Source organism: Bemisia tabaci, chromosome 2, assembly GCF_918797505.1.
Source record: "Bemisia tabaci chromosome 2, PGI_BMITA_v3".
Taxonomy (NCBI): domain Eukaryota; kingdom Metazoa; phylum Arthropoda; class Insecta; order Hemiptera; family Aleyrodidae; genus Bemisia; species Bemisia tabaci.
The window spans coordinates 54,117,155-54,136,962 of NC_092794.1; the positions used below are offsets into that span (position 1 = coordinate 54,117,155).

Genomic DNA, 19,808 nt, shown 5'->3' on the forward strand with positions numbered 1-19,808 from the left:
TTACGATTAGAAGGATCGAGCGTTGCCGGTTCAAACCAACGGTATGACGTCATGATGTCATCTTTTCCCCTCACAATTTATACAAAAAAAAAAAAATTAAAAATGGATCTGGGTGTTTAGAGACCGGTCTAGAAATCAATAAAACTATCGAGTCACGGGAAACAAAGCATGGGGTTGTTCGATGATATGGACATCCCAATCAATTGAGGTAGTACCTGAATAAATTAGGTTACCAACACAAGTGATGGGATATAGTACCCCATTTTGAGTTGCGGTACTGACACAGTTAATTGGAAAGGTCCATATCATCCAATAAATTTGGATAGTGCCACATTTTTATGGAATAGCCCCCGGACGCTTTTTTCCGTGGAATATAATGGTTTAAACGTCTCTGAAAACACTATTATGATTTTCCACTACTGATTCACAATCATGCCTACCGAAGATTTGTTTTGGGTGGCAAATATAAAGTCATGTCATCTACTTTCTTCAATTGTATAACTCGATGGCAATGTAGATAACAACCAAATCTCTTGGAAACAACAAATTATACTGCAATTGCGGAATATTATTTCTAAGGTTACAGTCAATAATTATGTAGTGTTCAAATTGTTCACTATTCTCAGAGTTCACATTGCCGGTATTTGTTTGTTTTTTTTTTTTTTGGGGGGGGGGGGGGGGTTAGTCTTTTCTCTCTTTGTCCCCCCCCCATACCTCACTTCTTTTGTCAAAAACAACCACAACCAACGAAAGTATTCGAAGGATATGTTTAAGATGCTGAAGAAAAATCTTCAAAATCGTCAATATCAAAGAAATCATAAGTGGTTTCCCTCGATTACGTTAAATTTCAAGCGAAATTTGGAAAATAAAAAGAACGAAATTCCTGATTGGCAAGCCATACTTTCAACAAGATGGCGATAAAAATGATATAACATTCATCATGAGGAGAGATAAAAAAAAAATCTGTTGTAACTCAGGATTGCGCCTCTACAACGTGTTATTATAGGTTCCGCGTATCTAGATGACGTTACGGTCCGTCATCTGGTGATCTAATTTTTTCTTGACCGTGCGTTCAACATGACTGCATAAATCTTACTAACGACGGCCTCAGGCTATCTCGATTACAGTGCGATCCATCCAGTTAACCCATCCTTACTTGTCTCTCCGGAGGTGGTTATCTTTCTAATCCTGCGTTTAAGTCTCTCAACGTACGTTTAGATTTGGCCATTTTTCTGTTAACCCATCCTTACTCGTCTCTCCGGAGGTGGTTATCTTTCTAATCCTGCGTTTAAGTCTCCCGACGTGCGTATAGATATGACCATTTTTCTTGGGCAGATTTAATTGTTGGTGATTTTTTAATTTAAATAAGACTTATCGGTCATTTTCAGATTGCAAAGTAGACGGAAACTACTTAAGGAATATCTATATGTTTTGGCGGAAATCACTTGAAGTAACGATCAAAAGATTATGATGGACTACTGTCGAGGGGATTAAAGCTGCAATTTTCTAATACTTCCCTGATATCGCGGTATTTACACCTCTTATACGAAGCTAAATAAGCTATTTTATACAGAAAGCTCCAGTTTTCTTGCTGCATTTGAAAAACTGGAAGCCACCAGAGAAGCATAAGACACTAAGACAGTGGAGCTTCAGAGAGGCGGCAAGTTACATTGCAATGTTGTAAAGTTATTCCTTAACTCGAGAACGATTTTAAAGAATTCTTTTGTTTTTGTTTCAAATTTTTGATGAATCACCTCTAAGATCTAGGACCGGCCAGGACTCCTTGGAGTCCTGGCCGGGTGCCACCTGGAATCCCCCACACATCCACGGGAGGTAACCTTTCCGCTTCAGAGGCTCCAGTGCTGACGGACCCCTCGGGGTACGGATTCCCATCCTCAGAGCTGCTGGGAGGTTTAAATCCCTCCTGGCGGGGGTTAGGTACTCCGGAGGCAACGGGGTGCTCCTATGAGGGTGGGGTCCGGCTGGACACTGCTGCGGGGGGCCCTCTCGCCTGACGAGGTAATGGCCGTAGGCTGACCGTTGGGTGGGAATTAAACTCGGACAAAAGGGGATGCGTAGTGCGGATGCATCTCAAGGGGAGTGTCGTTAGTGTTTGGCGGGCCTACTGTCATAGGCCAAACCCACATAACCATTCACACTCCCGGACCGAGGTCCCCGGACAGCGATGCCCGGGGACGTTCCACTCGGACCGGGCCGCGATTGGTATCTGGTACCTGGGAGTGGGCCTGGAAAACCCCCCGGGGCTCGCCGGATCTGGGGTCACTTCGGTTCCCCCTCAATCCAGTGCGGGAGAAAGCAGATTTTCACTTCCGTTTAAACAAAAAAAAAAAAAAAAAAAAAAAAAAAAAAAAAAAAAAAAAACCTCTAAGATCTGACGGGAATTTCCTGAAATTCTGCTGCGGGCCGAAAAATTTTATATCAAACCACAAGTTTCATGCAAAGGAAAAAAAGCCGTATCAATATTCCAGAGTTGCCAAATTCCAGCAGTTAAATGTTTCTTTTTGAGGAGCGTTCTAAATATTTTCTCTTGAAGTATTCAGATAATAGGTCAGTAAACCACGTACAAATTTTGACTCACGGATACATGTTTCCAAAGGTTATTGACGCGTCGATGCGCACATTAAAAGCGCGAAGAAGTAGCTTAGAGTGTTAATAATAAGTGGTTCGGTCCTCGCGACCGCCGCGTTTTGATCGAGGTCACAGATTTTCAGCACACAGATTGGATCCCTTCGACCCAAAGATTTGGTCGATTCGACACAGGAAAAACTACTGACATGACACATAAATATCTAACCGACCGTTTGTGTCACTTCGTGTTTTACTTCCTATACTAACACACAATTTTGGTTTCTATTTCTTACTGTGTGTGGCCCTTTCAGAATATTAAATAAAAAACACATTGTTTAGTGACCCATTCTCTGAAAAATTGGAAGAAATATATCCACACGTTTCCCTGCAAATTCGTGTTTGACACTGAAAAAAAATTCTCAGCGTTTTTACCAAGGTCCGTTGGTACCTTTACCATCTCACTTTTTTTACCAATTATTGGTAATTTTACCAAGACAGACTGGTAAACTTACCTAAAAACCGGTATTTTTACTGTTTTTTTTTTCAGGTAAGAATACCACTTTTAATGGTAATCAATCCCGGTAACTTTGCCATTTTATCTCGGTAATTCTACCATAGTCGATAAAAAATATTGGCGTTCTCACCAAGGTCCAGCAAAATTACGAGAAAGTTCAATAATTTTTCCGAGATTTCTCGGTAAAATTACCAATTCCATACATGGTAATTTTACCAAGAAAAAACTGAGATCAAATAGAACCCTGAATTCTTGGTAATTTTACCCTTTTCTTAGTAAATACACCGCGATTTTTTCTTCAGTGAATAAAAAAAAATTCGACAACGTTTAAAGGCTCATACGGCGTTTACCCTAGCACGGCAGAGTTTGTCCGAAGGCGAGGAGCAATGCGGTTGCTGGCGGCAAGATATTGGTATCCAGCGTTTGACCCACGCTCGTCCCGCCTAGACACACTGACCTAGTGCCAGCCGCACCGTCATCTCATCTCATCCCATCTCACTCGCTTCGGCCTGCGTTTTCCGCACTTTGCCTTATTCCCGGCCTGCGTCGTTTTGCCTGCGCCTCATCCAATCAGTTCCGCGCCCGGACAGTCGTCGCGTCGTCCCTCCGACTTTACGAAGCATCTCGATTTTTCCGTGAGCCCTGTTTTGCGTATGAGCCCATGCTTTCTGGGGCTCATGAGGGAGGCGAGATACGGCAGATGAGCGGCGAAGAGCGATGATCGCACGAGTCATGCGACTTCGGAGACCGGAGCCCTCACGCGAGATTGAAATTACGCTCCGGGCGTTTCGGTCGCTGATGGCACCGTTTTCCGTCAAACGGCGAAAGAACTGCACTGCCGAGGTGAGGAAAAACGCCGTAAGAGCTATCAGGCTTTGCCAAATTTTCCTTGATAAGCTACGGATTCTTAAAGAACTCAAGTATATTTTATCCAAATTTTTCGGAGAATGGGCACTGAAAAAAAATTCTCGGCGTTTTTACCAAGGTCCGTTGGTACCTTTACCATCTCACTTTCTTTTACCAATTATTGGTAATTTTACCAAGATAGACTAGTCACCTTACCTAAAAACCGGTATTTTTACTGTTTTTTTCAGGCAAAAATACCACTTTTATTGGTAATCGATTCCCGGTAACTTTGCCATTTTATCTCGGTAATTCTACCACAGTCGATAAAAAATATTGGCGTTTTTACCAAGGTCCAGTAAAATTACCGAGAAAGTTCAATAATTTTATCGAGATTTCACGGTAAAATTACCAATTCCATAAATGGTAATTTTACCAAGAAAAAACTGGGATCAAATAGAACCCTGAATTCTTGGTAATTTTACCCTTTTCTTAGTAAATACACCGAGATTTTTTTTTCAGTGAAGAACTGCACTGCCGAGGCGAGGAAAAACGCCGTAAGAGCCATCAGGCGTTGCCAAATTTTCCTTGATAAGTTACGGATTCTTAAAGAACTCAAGTATATTTTATCCAAATTTTTCGGAGAATGGGTCACTAACTGTTGTGTTTAGTATTTGATATTCTGAAAGTATCAGGTGAGTAGACAAGTTGAGTTGCACGAGTAGCGAACGTTTGTCCGGTTTGTGCATTTCATTCATTTTAACTGCACTGAAAAAAAAAATTAAGTTGATCGAACATTGTGGAATCTGGATGTAAGAAATGTGTGCGAGAACTTATGAAACGCTGAATTACTAGCTACAGCAGTAACTATAGCAATGCCAATATGTAAAACTGACTGCTGCGGCGGGCAATTCAGCATTTTATAAGTTCTAGCACATTTTTTACATCCAGAATCCACTGTGTTTAATTACCTTCAATTTTTTTCAGTGTGACTTTGGTCCTTGATGCATGGTAGTTGTGAAATATTCAAAGATGCTGAAGCTCGCTCTTCTTTCATATCCTTAAAAATTGGAAGTCTTATTTAAAGAATTAGGAGATCCAACAAAAACTGAGGACTGTAAAAAAGGCAATAAACAAATTAGAAAATCGTCATTACGACAACGTCATTACATGATGCGTTAAATAAAATGACTTGCGTTACTGGGTAATCTTCAACGAATAGGTAATGGTAACCTTTATCAAGTCAACGAATAATTGACTTGCGCAACTTTGAATCGAATCGCTTCACACCCACTAAGAAATAAATATTCTGTGTTTGAGCTAATCACGACAAATCTTTGGCGTAGTTTTTTTTTTTTTTTTTTTTTTTTTTTTTTTTTTTTGTGGTGCGGGTGAAAGGGAAAACAGCCACCGGGGCCGAAATTTTTTGAGTGAGTGAAAGCAATTTAGCATAGGAGATTTAATCTGTAGACGGGCCACAGACCCATGGAAACGAGGGTGCCAAACTACGACGAAGCCAACATGAATTAGCTTCTCCAATGTGCTCGGTAACGTTAGAATGTAATTATTCATGAAACTTGACAACTCTGCCCGGAAGAATGGCTTGGGTCCGTTTCCCTCCTCTCTTGATTTTAATCCTTCCCGAATTCTCCGGATATATTCTCGAGCTACGCAAAACCTAGAGGATAACAATACGGATGAGGTTATATAATTTATAAGAATAAATTGAAAGTTTTTCCAGCCGTCCACTACCATAGAAAAACCAATGATTGTATTATTATAGTAAATTGGTTCTTATCGATAGAATATGAGAAAATATCCTGTGAATTTAAAAAAATGTTGTTACACATTAATGTTGCATTACCGTGCCCAGGAGAGAGGTTTCTCTGGTAAAAATATTTTATTTTATTTTCAATAATTCAAGATTATAAATAATCTAACACTTAAAAATCACACAATTAACTATGGAAACAATTGTAAGATGAGATTTTTATAATATATACTTCTTATGACAGTAGTGACATTATATTTGAGAAAGAAAAAATCGTCAGAAAAAGTTACAATAATACACGTTCAAACCTTTATCGCCTTACCGATGGCCGCGAACCGCGATCGACGCCAATTCTCGCAACAAATTATTAAAACATCGGTGTCCATTCGATCGATTCACGAGTTTTTCGATCGATTCTCGTTTTTAATTTTCGATCGATTCATTTCGATGGAATTCATACCCTTTGCTTCGTCGAATCCATACCCTACGCCTACGCTTTGAAAGGGTTCATTGATCAAATGAACTTCATTTGCATTTGGGAAATGCAAATTAAAATCTTTGTTTAGGAACGACGTATGTAACGTTAGCTTCCCTCTGCCTGCACACAAGCGTTTTCACAGATGAGCCAGAATTTGTAGTTCCGAATAGCAAAATGTAGTCCAAATGATCACGCCATTACATTGCTGAGCAACAAGAGAGCCTAAGAGTAAAAGTTTCTTCACTCGTATGCTTTTATTTAAAATTATTAATTAAAGAATGCAAATGAAGAGAGAAAAATTAGTTGGATTTTATGCGATGTTTTTATATCAGAAATGACAATAGTTCCAACAAACCTTACAAATACTTCAAAATCATAAGTTACAAACCGCTGACTCCGCAAGTTTGAATGATCGCATCAAACACAGTGCGGCCGGCGGCGCGGGGCTGGCGCGCACGGCTCGAAACTACATACTAGCGCCTTACAAGACCGCAGGATACTTCATGCATCGCGCGTACAGCACGGTCCGCGCCACGCATCGTAGAGCGCCTTACAAGTCCGCAGAATACTTCATGCATTGCGCGCATACCACGGTGTGCGCTCAGGTCGTTGAAAAGTCGTTTTTTCTTGGTGTCAAACCTACTCCAGTGCACGCAATGTCCGATGAGTGCACACCGCAAGCTTGCAATCCTGGAATCACAGCATTGTAGAGATTTTGCAATCCTGTATGTTTTCCGGTGAAAATATAATTTTTCCCCGCCGCTTCGGGGAACCATTCAAAACTGCCGTGACTTTTATTATCATCTGTGTGAACAAAATTCTGTGAACATCTTCAAAGAATGTTGTTAATGTTTTTACCTTTAAAAAAATAAAACAGGTGCGAAAATGTCAAAACACCTGCTCAAACGAGATACGTGGTTTGAAATCTCGTTATAATCCACGATGAATTCCTTTGATGGAAGCTTACAATTGACTATTACTTTGATGAAGTGCACAAACATTTTATTATGACCTTTTTTTCATGATTTTCCTTGTAAGAACTGGAGTTGAAATTGAGTCAAACTAAAATTTCCGGTTATTCACGAGGGTAAAGTGATCATTTCACGCGGATGAAATTCGTCAAAAGGCCCATAATTTTTAGAGCTCTAGTGCGCAACAAAAAGAGTCCAAAGGAAAATCTCCCTTCGGTGTTGTAGGAGAAATGAGGAAAGGAGGAAGCAACACGCCTGCGTTAAATTTCTAAAAAAAAGCAACATTTTTACAGAAGGCCTTCGGTTTTATAAAACCAAAGTCAAGACTGGTTTGAATAGGAAAATTACACAGAGACTGACAGTGCAAATAGTGATTCAACGGCAACAAATCGGCAACAATGCTGCAACATCTAGTCGTCGTGTTTATATTTCCTTCACGCGGCGAGTCTCAGAAACAGGCGCTATTTTAATGGCCGGCACAGCTTTTGAACCTGACCCCAGCCGTCTTTAATTACCGCTAAGACAGGGGCTATGATTCGGGCAGATCTTGAGATTGGCTCCGGTGTTCAGGTCGTTAAAAGACCTGGAGAGAAAACTAACGACAGTTTAGGGAGATTCGACAGTTTCCGCGAACAGACAATATCTATCTAAATTCTGAGCGTAGTTCACCATACTTTTTGACAAACTTGCAATACACAGGATACAATATTGATAAATGCATTTTACCGGGCTCCAAAGGCGTTCGGACAAAGTTATTATTCACTGCTCGCCAAAAATTTTCTCTTCGTAAGAGGAGACGGCGCACGAAGAAATGGTTGAAGTCGGGTCGCGTGATATGTCTCGCGTTGCCGCAAGCCCGCTCCTATCTCGAGCAACTGTTTTAACTCTCCGGAGATCAAATTGCATACCCTCCGAAATGAAGGAAATTAGAGTGGAGCAATTCTTAAGCAGTTAACACAGGGCGCCATGTCAGGGACTATCGCGATGAGGGGGCCGCTTGATTGGCTCCTCCATCTTGCACTTCGTGGAGCTGTTAGGACCCAAAAATGACGGACGATATAAGCAAACGCAATTACAGAATGACTAAAGTTGTGGTTTTATTCGCGTATCGATGGCTACGGGACAATAACGCTTATTTGCAAACCGACAATTTTACAGAACGATGAGACACTTTGCCATTTTTGTAATTTTGAGGTTAGATGTGCAATTTTTTCGTAAATTACACCGTTATCACAGCACTCATCTACAGTTTTAGAAATAAACTAAAAACACCCGCTTGGGTATTTTACACTGTAGAATGCGGCAAAGTTGCTAACTAAGTTTTGCCAGAATTGTCAGTTACGCGGTACTGTTCCTCAGCCCTCGATATCGCACCTAAAACTTCAATGAAACTCATTATTTCGACGTATTAACATGGATTTACGGCTAATCGTGAGGTATTTTCCGGCAAACATATCTTAGATATTGTGAGGTTGAGACAGGGTGGAAAAATTTCATGAAAAATAAAATCTTGAAATTTCACGGGAAATATTTCATGAAATTTCAGAAATTTATGAAAGTTAAAAAATTCCGGTTCCTTTTCATGTTTCGTAAAATGAAACAAAAAATTGAGACTTTCTTCTATTTTTGTGTATTTGAGTGTGAATCGCATACTCTACCCCTGTAAAATATGAAATATTTCACAGCCTCGTGAAATTTCATGAAATATTTCACTGGAATTTTCAATATTTTACTTCTCTTTTGCTTTTCATGCCACCCTGTATGAGTACAGCTAGGGACAACCAGTGACAATTGTCAAATGCATTTTCAAATAATTAATTTCGAGGTGAATTTGTTGTGTTTTCAGATACGACCAGATAAATGTGGGGAAGTGGCTTTTGGAGTGGGACAACGGGATGCCGGCTCTAGAGAGAAGCTCAAATGGGGCGCTGGCCCTTCACTATGCCGCCGCCAGAGGATGTCTTGACTGCGTCAAGCTCCTCGCTCAATCCTCCCCAGAACTCAGGTAAGGACTTACTTACATACATCAATAAAAGAAATGGGTCATTTACACTATTTTGATCTCTTCTCTAAGGTGTTAATGGCCCAGATGTTAAAAAGCACCAAATAAACGTATCTGCCATCCAACCATTTTTTTCACCGTGTATCGATCACTTATGGATAATAACGTAGGATAGAGCTCACTCATTGCAGATTGATAACAGATTATTGCGATCATCCTTTGATTCTGAATAGAACGCCCTTTTTTCCTACCACCCACCAATTTTCTTGGACAGGGGTGCAAATCGTTCTCGACCGCGCGATCGCGACCAAATTCTGGAATTGCTCTAAAAATTTCCGAGGTTGAGATTTTTTTTTTTTTTTTTTTAATTAGATTTTTCAGTTTTCATATTTTCAACTCACGTGGAATAATGCGACTTTGGCACTTATTCTAAGATTACAAACAATTCAACAAAAGTTTGATCAGGGCATTGTGTTGGCCTTTTTGCGAAAACCCAGCGTGTCGCAGAAAATTGCGGAGGCCTAAAACAATTTGCAGCCCTGTTCTTGGAGTTTCAATCTTTTGCCGTAAAAATTCCGCAAAAAGTTATTCTTGCCGCTAAAACAGAAACAAGGATAAGAGATTCCCAGGTATATAGAGGGATGATCTAAGTGTACTTCGAACCGCCGAATCCGATAACGACCTCAGATTTTTTTAGGAAAACTAGCTTCCTTCTAAAATAGTTCTTTACGCTCCTTCTTTAAATAGTGAAAAATTATTTTCGGACGCATTAGTTTTTCTGGGAAACTGTAGAGATGGTAAATATTATCTGGGGTCATTTTTTGGTTCAACAGCTCAAAATACACTAGACTCATTGTAAATCTGGTAGTTTTTTGAATTTGTTACTTGCAAAGCAGCAAGAATGACTTTTCGGAACATTTTTCCGTAAAAAAAATTGGTTATTCCGGAAAACTGGTGAGTGATAGGAAAAAATGGGGGTTATTTCGGACTCAATGGACCAAGACACACGAAGCAAAATACTTCGTGCGTGGCACCCGATGTTCGAAGTCGGATTGTGCATCGGACAACTTGAGGTCCACTACTTCAGTTGCCAAAGTTCAAGTTACACATTGAAAGTACTTCAGTCGTGTGACCTGAACTTCGGCAGCTTGACCTCAAATTTTCCGATGCACAATCCAGAAACTTCAGAGATATATATGACCTGAACTTCGGATCCCACGCATGAAGTTTTTTATTCATGATGTCAATAACTTCTTCCCTAAGTTTGGGACATTTTTTTTACCTTCTTTTTGTTGCACTGATTTTCAACAGTAGGCGTTAGGCACTTGTCCTTGGTCCTGCCAAGCTGAGGGTCATTATAATGTCAAAATATTTTAATTTCTCAGCAAATCGGCAACACCGCAGACACGCTGTGTACAAGACCGATCTCGAAGCTTACCGAAGCAAGTTTTATGGCAGATCTGGTTTGCGCTCGGCAATGACCAAAGTTGCAACTGCAGCCATGGGAGATGAAGGTTCGGAGGGGGGCACTTTCTCTGCGGAGGCATAAAGTTCATCGTTCCTCCGCAAGAGCGAGTTATACGCGTAAACAGATCATTAACTTTCCGCCTTATTCTGTGATTTCTTTTTATGGCCTAGCTCTGATTGCCGGTTGGGTGTTGGGTAAAATAATTGAAACTTTTTCTACACTTTAAGAGAGAATCAAAAGTAAAATGAGGGTTGAATTCATATTTGTTTCCTAAGTGGTTCCTTCCCTTAGTGAAACCGTAGAGATGCGTATCTTAGTTTGCGGCGTTGCAGACTTCCTGTCAAACATTACTTGCTGGATTTAAATGTACAAAAGTCATTTTTTGAAAACTATCTATCTATCAATCTATCAATTTCAATCTAACAATTCTATCAATAATATAATATCTATCAATTTCATCAATCTATCAAACAATCTATCAATTTAATTATTGTTGACAGTATTTTATTTTTTAATAATAAAAGGAAATGTTTGAAATACTGTCCAATTCAGTATGACAGCGACCTCACAATACTTAAAACCAACTCAGAAACTATTCCCGGTTTTACTGGGCACTCATTTCATTATTCAGAAAGTCCGATTAAAATCTTCATATCTGCAGTCCCAACTTCTCTTCTCGCGTAAGAATTGGATCCTCTAGAGAGTGGAACTGCATTCGTTAATTCACGGTACCTGTTCTTTCCGGGTCTAATAGACGGATTTATGTCAGTGTAACATTCTCTTCTTAAAAAAATGCTAATTTTCTCGCGGGGCGCCGCGTCGAAGCGTGGGTAACAAGTGAATAACACTCTGAATGATATAACCGAACGTGCGCTCAATTCATTTATTAGGAAGTTTCGCTTCGCTTCAAACGGGGAACCGCTAATACTGCCGTGCTAAGGGAAAACGTCGCGTGAGCCTTTAGACATTGCCATATTTCCCTCAATATAAATCAAATTTACTGGAAAAATTCTGGATACTTTTCCACCAATTTTTCAGACAGTTTTGTTCACATTTTATCTAACACATCTGAAAATTTTAATGAAAAAAATGCGTAACTTTCCAGAGAAATAAACATTCTATCGAGGGAAATTCGGCAACACTGGGATGTTCTTACGGCGTTTTTCCTTAACGCGGTAGAATATTATGGTACACAATTAATCTCCTCTGATGCATCTTTGTGCTCTGGCGCGCGCCGAGAGAATATATCCGCAGTCAAAACGATTGTTTTTTTCACCTATTCGTACGAACTACGCACGGATCTTATTCATCAGCACCACCTACGAGCTAAATGTGCGCTGCTTACTGAAATTGATTTGTATACATAGCTATAAACATAGACAACGAATGAAAACTGAGGGGATCCTATTGGTGGAAGCATGGGTGGTTGCTATAGACAAATGAGGTATTGAGGTATGCAATAGACTAACTTAACGGCGACTCATGTATGAGAGACCCCATAGTTAGTCAATCATTTTTCCCACTGAAGTGTAAGAATTTCCCGCTTTAACCAACAGGACCTCTACCTCTCCATTATTCCCTTTGTTCTATTTGTTCACTTTGTCCATTTTCAATAATCAGCCCGCTGATTCGTTGGAAATCGTTAGGACTAAAATCTCGGTAAAGATGGCCATGTATATATACTTTCCAAGCATCGATACTTTAGAAGATAGTAATTCATACCCGGCAAGAGTATCGTGTTTGATGGTATCGATACTCCCTATTAAGTTCAGTCATTTGTACCATCGAGGTGTTTGTATTTCAGACGAGAATGATGACCAGAGGAGGTTTAAAATTCTTATTTTGTGACTTAACTTTGGAGTAATTTTTATGCTCTCGTCAATTGCAGCGTGCAGATCTTCCGATTTCTATAAGTATCGATTGGCATGGATACCTTGTGCGCACGCAGCAGACTTATTTCCTACGGAATTGTAAATTAGACATTTCTAAGAGTCAAGAGGGACACTATCGATACAGATTTAATCGCATATCTACAATAGTATGTAGACGATAAAGACCCTACGAATCCAGAACCGGTATGCCTGGTCGTATACATAAGTCAGTAAACCTGAGAATTGTTATGAGTCGTGATTCGCCTTCAGTCCGAAGAGATGCAACAGTACATACAGTGCTACAGTTGCGTTATGATAGGGAGTTCAGGCGCTGTGAGTGAAAGTGTTCTCCAGAGTGGATCAAGTTTATGACTCCACGCACTGATCCCGCCTTCAAGCGGTTAAACATACCACCACACCAACTCCCGTGACGATGAAATAGTATCTGAGATAGGTCGTTCTTCTGATTGATCACGCAATGGTAGCTTAGGATCAATAGCGTGGCTTGTTTTACAACATATCGATTGATCTGCCTTTCAAACATATGGAAAAGGATCGATTAACAGGGTGTTCGCTATAAATACCTTAATTATCGATTCTTTACCATAGCTTCAAATGGGTCATTATCATTCACGCCTTGCTACATGCTCAGGATCAACTTGGGCACTCAATATTTTTATTTCTTATTTTACTTATATACAGAAGCAGCCTCTCTTGGGCACATAACGTACGACTCATTTTAATAGTAGTAACAGGAATCACAAACATAGAGCATGCAATTTTGGAAAATAAAAAATTAAATATTAAAAATGAAAAATCATATCGCTGAAACTTCCAAACCACGTGTATTGTTTGCAGTAATTTCAAATCTCAATTCCCATTCTATTTTTCCGAAGGAGGGCAATCGACCTCATTCCATTTTGTTTTCACAGAGTTTTTTTCGCACAGAGAGGAAAACTCATGGAAGTTTTTAAGAATTGAAGTTGAGTAGTTTTCCATTTAAAAAATCAAATATATGACAAGAAGTCTACAACATTGCAAACCGAGATACGCAGTTTGAAATTTTCTACGTCCATATGAGAATAGAACCCTCTCCCCCCTTCTGTTTAATTTTTTTTAATATATCCCAGTATATCTTTTCCCCATTTTTGAAAAAGGAACCAACCAAAGTATTTCATCGAAATTTCTTGTGATTACTTGAGTGATTGAGATTTACCTCTCTTAAAAAAAAATTGAAAAGGCACAGCGGGAATTTACAACGCAATCGGGGACAACAGCCCCAGGCGCATTTCCCAAATTAGTCATTGATTAAATATGACGGTGAAACTTTGCAACCACGTTTCTCGTTTTCGGTGTTTAAAAATCTCCATTCCTTTTTTTATTTTTTTAAAGGAGAATAATTGAACATAATTTCTTGAAATATTTCCAGGAATTGCTTCAGATAGGAAAAATCACGGAAGTTTTTACAAATTTACTTTGAGTGGTTCTCCATTTGAATACTAAATTAAGGGGCTTGGAGGACAGGGCGCATAAGTGCAGTTTTTTAAAAAATTGAGCTACTAATGACTTCAAGTAATACTAGTCTTAATGCGAATTCTGTGAAAAATTCGCTCCAAAATTCCAATTTTTAAGCATCAAAAAGTCAGTTTGACCTTCCCTTTCGCCGTTAGGATCCATGTAATTTCAAAACTTCAAACCTGTATTTCTCAAAATAGCAAAAACTGCACTTATGCGCCTTGTCCTCCAAGCCCCTCCATCATGATAGGAAGTCTGCAACGTCAAAAACCGAGATACTCGGTTTGGGAGTTTCACCGTCAATATGTATAATGGAGCCTCTCATCTTTCGGAAGAGACCTATTTCTCATTGAAGTACTTAAGCAGATCCTAATACTGACAGAGCGTCTTCTCTACATCGTTCCGGCTAAAACGGCATCACATCCTCAGCCGAGGAGCTGATTAACAAGCAGTGCAAGGATGGCCGCTAAATTTCATAGTTAAATCCGTTTTTTCAGCATACGCGTCTCGGCGAGGTCTCGGAAATCCGGTGAGTTAACAACGCTGCTTGCACCGGTGGATTTCCATTCTGGCTCGTAAAATTGAGCCGCCCGGCCCAATAGGAGCTGCAGTGCTGCCGTTTATTATATGGAGAATTTCCTTGCAGCTAACGCGGGGTAGCTGGAACTGCGCTTTGACAAATTTGCACGCAATAGCGGGCAGAGTTTTTCCAAAGGTTTTCTATTCTTGTTCAAATCAGAGAAAAATGACAAAATTTTATGAGTAAAAATGACAAAATTTCACAAAATTGCATCCTGCCCCCCCCCCCCCGGGATACACTGAAAAAAAATTCTCGGCGTTTTTACCACGGTCCGTTGGTACCTTCACCATCTCACTTCTTTACCAATTATTGGTAATTTTACCAAGACAGACTGGTAAGCTTACCTAAAAACCGGTATTTTTACTGTTTTTTTCAGGTAAGAATACCACTTTTATTGGTAATCAATTCCCGGTAACTTTGCCATTTTAACTCGGTAATTCTACCACAGTCGATAAAAAGTATTGGCGTTTTTACCGGGGTCCAGTAAAATTACCAAGAAAGTTCAATAATTTTACCGAGATTTCTCGGTAAAATTACCAGTTCCATGAATGGTAATTTTACCAAAAAAAAAACTGGGATCAAATAGAACCCTGAATTCTTGGTAGTTTTACCCTTTTCTCAGTAAACACACCAAGATTTTTTTTCAGTGTAACGCCCGTTGCACAATCATCGGTAAACTATTGTTCTGTTCTTTATTTTTCGCGCGTTTTAGGTGTTTTTTAAAAGTAGGGATTGTGAATGATATGGATGATATGGATTTTTGGAATGTTAGAAACTACTCTTTGATGCGACGTGCGAGCTGATAATAAAACTAATAGACAAAACGATTGTCGAAGAGAAAATGGAGGGATCCTATTGATGAAAGCGGATGGTTACAACGGACAAAGGAGATAAGAAATAGATTAGCCAACGGCAACCTACGAGAGATTCTGAAGTTACTCGCTCATTTCTCCCCCTGTCTATAACACCCACCCGTTTCAATAAATTTGTCTTCTTCGCCTATCGCTTTGTCTATCGATTTAGAAGACACCCGCTAGGAGAGATTGCACATTAGGCCCCAAGCCTTCCAGGATCAAGAGATATGGCCAAGGCTTTGAACCAGAATTACCGCATAGGGTAACCCAGACCATCCGCACCAGCGGGTCGGTAATTGAAATTGATAGACAAAGCGATAGACCAATGAAATAAAAGGAACATTGGATGATCTACCTAATCGATTAAAACAGATGGTTGTTAGTTTCCAAACGGCTAAAATTACGCGGTGACTTAAAAGCAGCAGGAAATAGATATTTCAAGAAACTGATTTAGTGGCAACTTCATGGTTCAAATGTAAACGAATACATAACCTTGTCTACGATTCGCGTCTTCTGCGTTATGGTGGTCAAGGCGCCCAAGTTTTTCTTACAATCGAAATTTCTCGTTCTTAATTGATTTATGGCCTGTCAATGACAAAATTGGGACGAATTAACACAATTAACTCACGAAGAATTTGCACATGAGGTTATGTTGCATGATTTGAGCCAATAGTTCGATATCACGCACCAGATACCTCCGATTCATAAAGACGGCATCTATTGCATTTTGCAAAAAGGAACCACTAGCATTGCAATGTTGCTAAAAGATTGTGCAACTTCTTTTGTCTTGGAGGAAAAACCCGATTATCCATTAATAGTTTCTATTTTACTCCCTAAAACCTGTAAATTTAAGACAAAAATTACCATCTAAATTTCATAGTTTTTCACAATTTCCGCAATTTTATTGCAAAAGATAAAGTTGTACACTCTTAGCATCATTGCAATGCTAGTGGTTCCTTTTTGCAAAATGCAATCCATATATTCATGGAAAAATCATGAGCGATTTGAAGCGGGACTCTAGACTCAGTGTCGATCGAAGTTTCACAACCCTGGTAGCGTCGCAGGAGGAGGCAGCTGACAACCTGCTACATTTACGAGTTGATTAAAAAGTTCGGTGAAGCGTGAAATATGTAGGTCACTCGTCTAAACGGTGGCGGGAAGGAACCGGTGACCGGTAGTTTTCGGTGTCGTATGAGCATATCGCAAGCCAAATATGTTTAATTGATACGCCTGCTCTGATCTACTTGCCAGGACCCGAGGAGTAACCGCGCATCTCGCCGTAGGAACCGTATGCTCATGCGTGGTTTTTGCCGGGCGCTCCAGAACTAGGCCCATGTTCCGGAGACCGTGATGTACCGTAACATAGCCGCGTTAGCCGTCCGAGCTCCGAGATGGTTTTCAATCTCCTCGTCTCTCAGCGAGGGCTCTCTTTGTGCTGCCGGGAAAATCGCGCGCCGTGGAAATCGCCAGTCATCGATCCGCGGAAAAGCGACGGAGTGACGGGTCAGACAACTGCTTTTCAGCATATCAGTCCGAATTTCGGACGAGAGTGGGAAGAATGAACTTCAGCGGCGTGGCGTGCTTTGCGATATATCGATTTTTATGTCATTTAAAACTATGAAAAGGGATCGGTAAACAGGGTCTTCGCAGCGAACACCTTAATAATCGATTCTTTATAATAGGTATAAATGGCATAACATTCGATTTATCGCAATTCACGCAACGCCACTGATGAATTTCTGTCTCAAGGATCGAGTCTCGGTCCATATGTAACACCAAAGTTTCCGAGTTTCCGAGGTCCGCATTATGGTCTTCTTTTCTCAATGGACCACATTTTGCAATTATTAAAAACTACAACGCTGCCGTTAGGAAAAACGCCTTACGAAAATTCAAGCGTTGCCATATCTCCCTCGATAAAAAACGAATTTTCTAGGAAAATTCCGATTTTTTCCCTCCAATTTTTCAGAAATTTTGTTCGCAATTTAATCTAAAATATCTGAAAATTTCAAAGGAAAATATGCACAACTTTCTTCAAAAATACATGTTTTATTCGAGGAGATTTGGCAACTCTCGAATGTTCATACGGTGTTCTTTCGTAAAACGGCAGAATGGGTCAGTTGCGCTGGTCACAGAATCGTAATTCGATGTTTGATTCTTGTAGATAAGCTATAATTAATAAGATCCATCCAAAAAGCAATTTCTACTTTTCAGTGTTATCCGAGAAATCGAGCTTTGAAAAACTCAGTTTATGGCGTCATCCACCGCGATTATGCACACACTGATCTCTCCCACCTTGAATTCGTCAACCTGTGATGCACCCATTTGCACAGGTTACTCAATGTGAAACTCGGATGAAATACGCATAGTAGAAGAAACCAAGGGTGTTACTACTGCGGTGGATGACGTCACGAATCAAATTTTTCTAAGCTCGATGTTTCAGTTAACATTGAACAAAGATGCTGTTTGGATAGATCTTATTATTTTTAGGTAATCTGCAAGAATCAAGCATCAAAACACGATTCCGTGGCCAGCGCAGCTGACCTATTTCAAGCTCATCCATAAAAAGCACGTTCCTGCATCGGGAAACTTCTGGCACATGTGCTGTTTCTAAAATCAGAAATTGGATCTGTGTCAAAAATACTTTTTAATACCTCGTGCATGAGTTCGTTTCGAAATTTCTCATTGTGCGAATCATTTTCTACGTAAAATTTTGAAGAGTATATACATGTGAGTTCTCTTCTAGTTCAGACCTTGTTTATTAGCCGATAAGTGATCGATTACTCAATTAATCGATCGGGGACCAAGGACCCAGTTCGGGCTCCCAGAATATATCTACTTTTCTTCTTGATGTGAGCGCTAAATCAAGCAGGACTATTTAGCATAACGAGGTTGCACACCTTGAGCTCACGATCATGTGGATTAGTGGAAAACAAATTTTCTTTATCCAAGATTGAGTTAAAAGTTCCCTCCCAGTTATAACAACGCAAGATAGAAATCGAGAGTATTTTTTTTAAATGACCAAATGTATATATTTTTATTTTTTAGTATTTTTGTCAAACTTTGTCAAAAAATTAACTTCCAAGATCTTGTCGGAACATTTTCTTCAGAGTCCTAAAAAATAGATAGTAATCTGTCGTTAGCTCACTTCTGTGCCAAAATAGGGCGCAAAATTGCATTACAATCGGCCATTCTAGTTTCTTAAGAAGGCAAATTAGAAGTTCAAACAGCTTTTCCTTTAAAGTACGTTTGAAAACATGCCTAAAGTATCTGTAGGATATATAAAAAGACAGAGTGAATTCAATTCTTTATTTACACTCCAAAGAAATCTCTTATGTATGAATACATATAGTTGCTCTTTAAAATCATGCTTAGCACATCGCAGTATCAAAACTGCAGCACAAAAGTCACAGGATTATTCTATCCTACACCTGTAAGCAACTATTCGTGCCTAGGAGATATCTATGTAGTATACACGAATAATTGGAAGCGTTCTGTCATTTTGCATCCTCGCAGTAAATCCCACCATTGGCGCCATGTCGCGGCGTGAGCAGGCGAAGTGGTGCATACCCGGACAGTCAAAACGCCTTCACTCCCGTGAGTATGCAACACGGACATCCATAGAGCTCGAATAGTTGCATTCAGGAGTTAAAATGAAATTCGTGTAAAGTTCGTGGCATTCGAAACCAATTAAATGAGTTTTTCTTGAATCCATTGCACTGTAACTTAATTCAAACGTTGCCAATTGTGCCTTTAAAAGTAAACTATCACTGATTTCTATCGGGACGTTGTCAATATTCCGAATAATTTTTTGAAATAAATAACAACGTTGCCGTCCAAAATTGTGGGCTGCGGCCTCTATTTTCTCTAATCGAAGCATGACGAAGGCCTCCTCCCCCCCCTCCCTACAACAATAGGATCGGTCAAAAATTGGAGTCACTTATTGAAGCCGCAAAAGGATATTTTCATGAAGCCTCAAAAATATAGGGAGGGACCTGAGAACTTTTTACGACTTCGACTGGAGCAGGACATAGTGAATGGCCGCGCGAAGTAACAAAAAGAAAACCGGAATGTAGTGCCCATACGTAAACGAAACCAATCCTTTTTTTCTATTTTTATGTTTTTTAAAAAAAAAAAAATCGAGAAATTTTGAAGGCTCAAATCTGATCAATTTTGGCAAATTCTCAAACGCATCACGACCAGCGGAAAAAAATTTGGTCAGAATCGGCCTGATAGATATCCAGACCGCACTGGTACAAAAAATCGTTGGTTTTTTTTTTCAAATATAGGTGCTCCTAGACACTCCTCCATCTAAGTATACCTGACGTCATTTACAGACGGCTAATCATACCTGA

At 39.8% G+C, this 19,808-nt stretch overlaps 1 protein-coding gene across 4 annotated transcripts in view; it reads left to right on the forward strand.

The window, feature by feature from the left end:
• The window catches only part of f (espin protein forked), a 161,542-nt gene that overhangs the window by 49,445 nt on the left and 92,289 nt on the right, over positions 1-19,808 (forward strand). For all 4 annotated transcript variants that reach the window (XM_072295824.1, XM_072295821.1, XM_072295823.1 and 1 more), the window contains exon 2: positions 9,013-9,171. In XM_072295824.1, coding sequence (XP_072151925.1) covers positions 9,062-9,171 — 110 coding nt within the window. In that variant the 5' untranslated portion in view covers positions 9,013-9,061. The remainder of the gene's footprint in view (positions 1-9,012; positions 9,172-19,808) is intronic.